Consider the following 10,207-nt stretch of genomic DNA (forward strand, 5'->3'; position numbering starts at 1 on the left):
GCATTTAGTGCCGCAGTTTTGGCATATGTCCGAAAAAATACGTCAGCAGCCAAACGGTTAAAACGCGTAAAATTCGCGACGAGCGACGCCGAGGTATACTGCGACCTGTCGACAGGTAGCGTCCGCCCATTCATAACCAAACCTTTTCGACGACAGGCCTTCGCCACCGTGCACGGGTTTTCACACCCGGGCATTAAGGCCACCGTAAAATTAGTAAAAGACAGATTTGTATGGCCGTCGATCAAAAAGGATTGTCGTGAATGGGCACGAAATTGTCTGGAGAGCCAACGCGCTAAAGTAAGCAGGCATGTATCTTCGCCCATCGGCGACTTCGCGTTACCGTCTGCTAGGTTCGAGCATGTCCACATCGACCTAGTAGGTCCGTTGCCACCGTCGCAAAACTTCCGATACTGCCTCACTTGTGTAGATAGATTCACGCGTTGGCCGGAAGCAATCCCTATTGAAAATATAGAAGCGGAAACAGTCGCGAGGGCGTTCGTTACCGGCTGGGCGGCACGGTTCGGTGTCCCAGTACGTATTATCACGGACCGCGGTAGGCAGTTCGAATCTAGTCTATTTAAACAACTGAACAGATTATTAGGTGCAACTGACCTGAAAACTACCGCGTACTACCCGGCAGCGAACGGCCTCGTGGAACGATTCCACCGTCAGCTGAAGGCAGCAATTACGTGCCACGGCGACGAAAGATGGACCGACGTGCTCCCAATAGTCTTATTAGGGATAAGAGCCGCTTATCAGCCAGATTTAAACGCGTCGACCGCAGAGTTAGTCTACGGACAAAACTTGCATCTCCCAGCGGAATTTTTAATAGACAGTGCGGGAAATAACGAGGACCCTGCTGAATTAGTGGGACAGCTCCGTGCGCAGTTCCGCAGTCTACGTCCGAGTAGAGGATCGCGGCACGGGGACAAAAGAATTTTTATATTTAAAGATCTCCCAACAGTGTCGCACGTTTTCATTCGCGTCGACGCGGTAAAAAGTCCTTTCAGTAACGCATACGAAGGGCCTTTCCTCGTTATTTTACGCAACGACAAGACGTACATTGTCCGGGTTAGAGGCAAAGATACTACCGTATCAATCGACAGGCTGAAACCGGCGTACATAGTCAAGGAAAACGAGTCATTCAGTCCAGGGCAAACAACAACACACACCGCGCAAGAAACCGCGGAAGACGACCAACCGACCCTTACACGAATACCTGTACGGACGCGTGCAGGTAGGTGCGTACGGTTCCCCGACCGCTTGCAGGTCGGTCGCGATTAGTCTAGCCCAAGTAGATATAGCATAGCAATAAGAAATTGTAAATAAACATTAGATTTAAATTAATTTTAAGTTAGCATGTACGGGCAGCGACTAATCATTAAGTGTAACGTTTACACTGGTGAGGGGGTGATGTAGCGGCCAGCTACAGGCCACACTTGGCGCACAGATGACCCGCGTGGTTTATGACGGGCGCGCTAGCAAAAGCTATTTTTGAGGAAACCATTTTTAGCTGTTTAACTTTTCTTAAATTTTTACGAAGCATGTTTTTCGTAAAAACTTTCACCGACGGTCTCAATAGTAAATTGCCCCGCCATAAAACTAAGATTTCCGAAAGGTTCGCCGTACAGGGCCACGAGGCCGGACATGTACATATCACAGGTACCGAACCTAGAGGAAATTCCGCTGAGTTGCCAAGTCTCCGACGGCGAACTCGCCCCCCCACTAGAAAGCCTCGCTGTCCTGGAAAAAGCGCGCCAAGGGCGCAAGGGGCAAGCGTAGGCTAAGTAACGAAATTCCTGATTGGTCAACCCGATGCATCGGTATTAACCAATTAGGAAAAGTAGTGAAGAGTGGAACAGGAAAAAGCTGGGGAGGCAGTCAGTCATTCTCTGACCTCTCGAGCCATCAGTCAAAAATAAAAAGACCACAGAGTAATTGTGTGGGTGTATTTTACCCCGACCACGTTCCCTTCTTATCGCGTCAAAGACCTACACCTAGTTTGGAAAAAAAAAAGTTTTTTTATTCAATAAAAAGTAAAGATTACTACAATTTTTTTAATGAAAACATTTTTTTATGTGCCAATCAATGCATATGAGAATTCTCTTCAAAAAAGTATTAGAGGACTTAGGTCGAAAATTGATTAGCTTAGAAGTTATGAGTTTTGTCCCGAACGCCCATATACACGAAACACTGTGTGACGGCAAAAAACCATTTCTCTAAGTCTTATAAAAATATCGGTGCAAAGTCAAATTTTTTTGACAGCGACACGACGATGATAAACGAGAAGTCACGCGTACGCATTTGTTCGATCGCGCGCGGATGAGCCTGTTCTTCGTCCCTGAGCGCCGGGACTACGCGCGCTCTGATTGGCCAGTGTTTTTCGAAACGGGGGCAGGACAGTTTGAAATTTTGAAAAAATCGTTTTTCTTTTTTTTGTTTTAAATAGTAGTTTGAAGTCTTGGAAACGAGATGCAAACGATCCCAGCCCATAAAACAACCTATTTTCGGGTACAAACGATGTGGGCCCAGCCGTATACCTACCTGCGTACCGTAACGCATCGGTCCTTGGCCGAGGGTCTTTCATTGTTCAAAGCGTGTAGGGTTCTAACGGTACAAGGGTCGACCATTATGTGTCTCCTCTTTTCGTAAATTAGCTTTCAACATTTTAGTTAGTAGAAACTCGAAACTCTTGTAGCCATTCTGGTTTTGCCAGCGTAGAAGTGTACATCGTTTCGACAGAGAGATTTGCGTTCCGTGAAAAGTATTCGTTATGGATAAGGCGAAAGGGATAAATAGAAAAGGTTCGCGTGCATCAACTGCTCGTGTAAGCAGGCCACGGAAAAGAAAGCGTCCACAGAATCCCCATGAAGTTGAAGGCAAAGCGGCTTCAACAAGTGCGTCCGCTAGAAAACTAACTGGCAATTCGTTGGAAGTACCTATAAGTGCGAGCCACAGATACAGAATAATTGAATTTGTATCACGGTTTACAACTTTAAGCAGTATTATAAAGTGTAAAACGTGTGATTCAAACATTACTTTTGGTAGGGTCAGAGCGCAGTACTTGCGTGTACTGGTGAGTCCGCCTTCCCGTGGTTCCCCGTGGATGCGGTGGCAGTCGACGTCGGGGTATTTGCCCGGTTTGACTGTCAACGTAACGAAAGGGCTCATCCGCTGAAAACGCTCAGCGGCGTGGCTGGATTTTTCCATCGCCCGTCTCGGGGCTGTGGCTGGCTGGTGTGTAGATTCTTAAAGCTTGATAGAGGTAATAGGCATCGCCTCGGTACTCTGAGCCCTTATTAGGGCGGCTAACACTAATTACTTTTGGTGAAACAAGTGTTAGGGGACTTGGATTCAATTTAGTTGTGAATTGTGAAAACTGTGAACTGCGACATATAAATGCGTGTCCTCTCATAAATCATGCGTACGAAATAAATCGACGTATTGTTGTATCTATGAGGTTACTTGGCATCGGATACAATGGCATACGGAAATATCCAGTAAGACAGTTTATAATGATATTATAAAAAATTTACATACCGGATCAGAGAAAGTGTGCTCTATATTATTGTCCGAAGCGGCTACTGAGGAAAAATGTCGAACAGCAGAAGCACAAAATATATCAGAACCACCAGGATTAATTGTTTCGGGAGACGGAACATGGAGAAAACGTGGTTTCTCCTCTTGACAAGGAGTCGTTACCCTCCTTGGATACTATTCAGGGAAAGTACTGGACCTGAATGTGAAATCATTGTACTGCAAAACGTGCACATTCTGAAAATCCAAACAGAGTGCACCTGAATAAGATGAACGGATGGAATCACATCGCAATGACTGGTCAATAAATCATTAAGGAAGCTCGGGCAAAATGGAAGTGGATGGAGCAGTAGAGAAATTTGCACGCTCCGAAACATTGCACCAGACAAAATATTTATTTTATATTGGAGATGGCGATAGCAAGACTTACAAAGCTATCGTTGACTCGTGTCCGTACGGTAATATTGACATAATAAAAAAGGAGTGTGTAGGGCACGTGCAAAAACGAACGGGTGCACGGCTCCGAAAAGTAAAGAAAGAAACAAAAGGACTCGGAAGAAAGGGAAAACCTACAGCAAAATTGATCGACGAACTAAGCGTTTACTACGGCTTAGCCATAAGACGAAATAAAAATTCAAAAGAAGACACGAAGAAAGAGATTTGGACTACACTAAAACACAAATCTTCAACAAACGAGAATCCGCAGCACGAGGATTGTCCACCAAGCCCGGAAAGTTGGTGCAGTTATCAAGTGGCGAAGGTCAACAATAATCTGCTAAATTATAATTATAAACCGGCATTGCATGCAGATGTGCTAAAGGCTATTACGCCTATTTACGAAGAATTGAGCAGTGACCAGTTATTAGAGCGCTGTGTGGGCGGATTCACCCAAAACCAGAACGACAGCTTCAACAATACCATTTGGTGTTTAGCTCCTAAAAATTTATTTAGTGGCACTACAACTGTGAAGATTGCTGCTAATATTGCTGCTGTAATTTTCAATAGAGGCTTTTTTAGTGTCCCATTAGTTATGCACTGCATGAATATAAAAATAACACATCACTTAATAAGTCCCCGGTCTGACACATATATGGCAACAATGTTGACAGACCCACGTGATTTCCGGGTAGTAGTAACCTTCAAACAGTACGTGTCAAAATTTCATGGCATTCTGACCGTTAGTTTAGAGGTTACAGTCGTTTTAGTGACCCCAGTTTTGTAATTTTCAAGACAATGGATAGAAAGGAATTTCGTGTGTTGATTAAACACTGTTTTTTGATAGGGAAAAATACTGTTGGAGCCAAACAGTGGCTTGATAAGCATTATGGGAACTCTGCACCAGGGAAATCAACTATTATTGACTGATATGCTGAATTTAAACGCGGTCGTACAAGCACCGATGATGCTGAACGCTCTGGTCGCCCAAAATCGGCAGTTGTTCCGGAAAACATAAAAAATGTCCACAAAATAGTTTTAAAAGACCGTAAAATGAAGTTGCGTGAGATAGCTGACACCTTGAAGATATCAGAAGGTAGTGTCTTTACAATTTTACATGAAAATTTGGGCATGCGCAAGTTGCTTTCGAAGTGGGTGCCGCGTTTGCTCACACCGGACCAGAAACAACAACGCGTCGACGATTCAGAGCGCTGTTTGGAGCTGTTCAAGCGAAATAAAAAGGATTTCTTGCGTCGGTATGTGACAATGGATGAAACATGGATCCACCACTACACGCCTGAATCAAAAAGATCGTCAGAGAAAACAGTCGTTTGCAGTACTGCAAAACGTCTTTGTCGCGAGAAAACAGCAGTATTTCTGTTTAATTTTGATAAAACTCGTTTTACGTGGCGAAACATGCGAAATAAAGTGAAAGCAGTCGTTTGCAGTACTGCAAAATGTCTTGACCGCGAGAAAACAGCAGTATTTCAGTTTACCTTCGATAAAACACGTTTTACGTGGCGAAACATGCAAAATAAAGAGAAAACAGTCGTTTGCAGTTCTGCAAAACGTCTTTACTTTACTTTACTTTTATCTGCCTGGTAATTACACACAAACACCGAAGGTAACTTCAATACTGGATTACGAACATGTAGAAGATTGCGAATCATGATAGATGTCGTTTTGTTGATAAACACTGTCACGTAAACATCGCTGTCCTGCGGAAATCTGTGATATGTATAAGGTTGAATCTCCAACTTGATATTACGTGAAGAAAATTTTCAAGTAATAAAGTGAAATTACTCGTTAGCTATTAGGTTTAGGGCTAATAACGGTCAATACCTTTTTACTTACAATTCGATACTCTACCATATTTTCGTATAAAAAATATAGTATTCTGTTTAAAAAAATAAAGTTGACTTTCAAATCTCCGAAACGCCTCCACCTATAAAAAAAATTAACGCACTACATAGTGTACCCTTTTAAACCATGTAACTTTTGTATATAACATTCTTTCGTGCAACGCATATTTTGGAAGTTATTGCTAGGTTTATCAATCAGTTAGATATCATACACACGCGCGCGCACACACACACACACATATCTGAACACTCAGTATCCTTTATTCGATATCCTTATCCGTAACTCTAGTGCCTTACGATACTTTACTCACAATAAGTTGCGGCGGTGCTGACTTAGCTGCACGGCGGACATTGTCGAGAGAGCATCCTGTGTAAGAACTTAGGCGGAGGCGCTGACTTAGCTGCGCGGTCTAAGTGATTATACGAAAACGCATCCGAGAGTTAATGCCGCGTACGCGACGCGCCGGTTACAAATATCAGCTACGTAAGTTGGTGCGCGAATACCATCGACCCGCATCCCAAGGACGCTGGCCTCTCGGAGTTGAACCGACTCCTGCCTTGGATCAGGGACTCCAGCAGAACGGCATCGTTCAGAAGCTGATCCCTCTGGATCAGGAACGGTCGTAAGCGGATTCTACGCGCCCAGACCATCGTCGCAGTCCTGCCATCAGACACAGACGAACCGTGCTGTGTGGAAGGTAAAGATTGTTCTCTGTGACGTCCGGCCGAAATAGCGATAGCAATTTCGTTGCATTCCTTAACCGGAATCCCGGACGTAACAGAAGTAAAAATCAAGAAATGGAAATTGGGCAGCTTTAAGTGGTGGAATTCGAATTGTACAAAAAGAAAAGGGAAGCTAGGAAAGCACTGAGGAACTGGAGAAGGGGAAAAGGAGACAAAGAAGGAGACAAACACTACCAGAAGAAAAGAAGGGAGTACAAAAAAGCGTGCGAAGAACGGAGAAGGGAATTACAAGAAAATGTAGAGAAGGAGATAAGGCAATTAAAGGGAGAAAATCAAATATGGGAATATACAGGGTGTCTGTTTTATCTCAATACACCTAAATATTTTTTAAGGAAGTGATGTTAGGAAAAAAATGTTTTAACAAAAGTTGCTTGAAACAAGGGTGCATCGCGTAACGTAACATGCGTGCTTTTAGGTTTGCCAGGTTTATGGAAGGTGAATCTCATTTGTCCGACGACGAGTCGCGAAAACACGATACTGACATTACAAGAATTACAGAGTGTAAATATACGGATGATGGGTGAGCCCAAACATCAAAAAACTTCAAACTTGAAAGGGCGTAAATCTTGATGTGCCGGATAGGGCCTACAGTCCGTTCAACGAGACGAGTCACTAAGTAAAAACAAACAGCTCCCTCGCTTTTCACGTGATCGGCTCTGCGACTATGGTCATTGGCTGTCACATGTTACAACTCAGGGCCAAGTTATGGTGGTCCCTTGCCGAGGGGTCTTGCAGGCAGAAACCTTAATGATTTCCAAATGTGTATTTTATGACTTCAGGTACTTTTCAGTGGTAAGTAAGTTGGAAACAGGCTAAAAATAGTTCGATTTTTGCGAGCCTTCGAAGTGAAAGTGTGCTTTCTTTCCTCCGTTGAGTGTATAACATTTTTTGTCATGTCGTCGTTCTCAAATTCGGACGAAGAAAACGTTGGCATGTCACCTGTCAGGAAGCGTGCAAGAAAAACATATATTAGTGCAAGCGAAAAGAACATTATATTACATATTTATAAAGCAGAACTGTTAAAAAATCCAGGAAAAAGTGTTACTGATATAGTACAAATAACTGCTCGTACTGCAGGAGTTTCGAAGAGGTAAAAATTACACATATATTTTAATACATATTTTACAAATATGTATTTCAACAAAAACATTGTTTAATTTTGTAATATTGTTAGGTTAGTCTTTCGAATACGGAAAGAGGGCATGTCAGGAGAAATATCGTCTCCAAAGAGAACAAAAATTCGCCAACAAATTGTTGAAAAAGTAGACGATTTCGATAAGAATGTCATAAGACGAATAGTTCACCAATTTTTTCATCGGAATGAACTACCAACAATTGAAAAGGTGCTAGAGGTTGTAAATGCGGATCCGACTTTACCTAACTTCAAAAGAACTACATTTTATAAGTTATTAAAAAGCATAAACTTTAAGTTTACTCGGCGAGGTCGCGATAGTTTTTTAAACGACAGAGAAGACATTGTTGTATGGAGAAGAAGTTATTTACGTAAACTGAAACAATTCAGAGAGGCTAATCGTCAAATATATTATTTAGACGAAACATGGATTAATGCAGGGCATGCAAAAAATTTCGTATGGAAAGATACAAGCATAACATCAGCTCGAGCTGCACATTCCAGCGGTCTACCAACCGGTTTAAAAAATCCGTCCGGCAAGGGAAAACGCCTAATAATTACCCATATCGGGAGTGTAAATGGTTTTGTGGATGGTGCGTTATGGACTTTCGAGTCCAAAAAAACTGTTAATTACCATGAGGAAAGGAATGCGGCAAAATTTGAAGATTGGTCTTTCAAAATAATTGATAAATTAGAAGAAAATTCAGTGATCGTTATGGACAACGCTCCGTATCACAGCCGCAAAACCGACAAAATCCCGACCAGCGAGTGGAAAAAGACCAACATCCAACAATGGCTACGGGCAAGAGGTATAATGTTCGCAGGCGATATGGTAAAAATTGAATTATTACATATTGTAAAACAACAACAAGTAACAAACGTTTATGCAGTAAATGAAATAGCGAAAAGAAAAAATGTAACAATTTTAAGACTTTCGCCATATCACTGCGAATTAAACCCCATAGAAATGATATGCGCTCAGGTGAAAAATTATGTTGCAGCGAGAAACAGTACCTTTAAATTTTGCGATATGGTACGTTTATTTACGGAAGCAATAAATGTAGTTACTCCAGAAAATTGGAAAAAATGTATTGATCACGTGATAACCGATTTTGAAGAAAAATTTTGGCAATTAGATGGTATAATTGAATCAGCAATAGAACCATTTATTATAAATTTAAATGATTCCGACGATAGTTCAGTATCAAATACCAGTTGTGAGAGCAACATAGAATAAAGAAATAATAATTACACGGAACTTCTCTTGTACTTTCATTCATCCTGTTATTTAGGTATATTTATATAACAAGTAACTCCATACCATAGTCAAAGAATTTTAATTTAAAAAAAAAAGCTTATCCTACGATGCGATATGGGGATCTGGAATCCGTAAGTCGGCCCTGCCCTGTTCACGTGCTCGTGTTTATACTTGGAGACTCGTCTCGTTGAATAGAGTATATCTCGGTCACTATCTGTCTATAGCGCCTCTAGCGCCTCTAACCGCCGGCTGCGCCGAGTGGGTTGTCGCGGCATTGCGAACAGTGGACCCCCCTTACGGGGATCCAGCTTCAACGTAAAAATGTCAGTCGAAAAGTGTGAAAGCGATAGCAGTGAAATTATTTTTGCTAAAAAACGGCATAGAGTGGATGTATTTTTATCATCTGAGGAAGAGGAGGAGAATGTTGGAGAATGGCATGATCCGAGGGGTAATCTGCCAAACATTGTTCCTTTTACACATCCTTCTGGGTTTGTAAGTGAAAATTTGCATGTAAGGTCAGATATAGCGATAGAAACCTGCTATGAATTATTTGTGCCGGATAAATTGTTCGAGAAAATCGCCGAATAAACAAACTTACAGTGAGAAGCATAACTGAACCAATAATCGGACATTTCACAGAAATCGTTATCTAATCGGCGTAAATGATATGCAATGAAAAAGATAAATTTCAATAATATATTATTAATAGTTACAGTATTCTTGAAGGTTTCCGTATATTTAAAATGTTTATTTATTAATGTATAATGATAAAAATTGAAAGACTCAGTTTTGCCCCAGAGTTCAAAAGTTACATTAATATCGTAAAACAGGCAAAATATTTTTAGGTGACCATCGTGTTTTATTTCCATAGTCGCGTTATTCATTTGTTACTGACGATAGCATCCAGTTTGTAAGTGTTCATCAAGTTGAAAAGAAAGAAACTAGCAGTATTCTAGAATGAAGCCACTTCCTCATATTATTGCCAGTAAAATCATTTCTCTTCTACTAAATGGTTTATCCACCCGTCAGATTTCTGAAAAATGTTTTGTAAGCCAATCAACTGTTCAACGTATCCGGAAAAAGCATTCTAAAGACTTTTTAGCTGCACTTGGTGGACGTCCGAAAGTATTAACAAGTCAGGATGAACGAAGGATTGTTCGGTATATCACAAGTGGTGAAGCACCGAGTGCAAGGATTGCTGCTGACCTTTTAAGGGGGGAAACCAGTTTAGATGGCTCA

General features: G+C 41.7%; 1 protein-coding gene across 1 annotated transcript; it reads left to right on the forward strand.

Annotated features, from left to right (window-relative positions):
• The first annotated feature begins 8,425 nt into the window (after positions 1-8,425).
• On the forward strand, positions 8,426-8,947 carry LOC108578190. Its single transcript, XM_017941473.1, has one exon. It carries the CDS (start codon positions 8,426-8,428, stop codon positions 8,945-8,947), a length of 522 nt encoding a protein of 173 aa, XP_017796962.1.
• The last annotated feature ends 1,260 nt before the right edge of the window (positions 8,948-10,207 follow it).

The sequence above is a fragment of the Habropoda laboriosa genome, unplaced genomic scaffold (genome assembly GCF_001263275.1).
Source record: "Habropoda laboriosa isolate 0110345459 unplaced genomic scaffold, ASM126327v1 scaffold1498, whole genome shotgun sequence".
In the NCBI taxonomy this organism is placed as follows: Eukaryota; Metazoa; Arthropoda; class Insecta; order Hymenoptera; family Apidae; genus Habropoda; species Habropoda laboriosa.

Bases quoted from the DNA above. Each gene is read 5' to 3' on its own strand.
- LOC108578190 (XM_017941473.1), top strand. From the start codon at position 8,426: ATGGACAACGCTCCGTATCACAGCCGCAAAACCGACAAAATCCCGACC.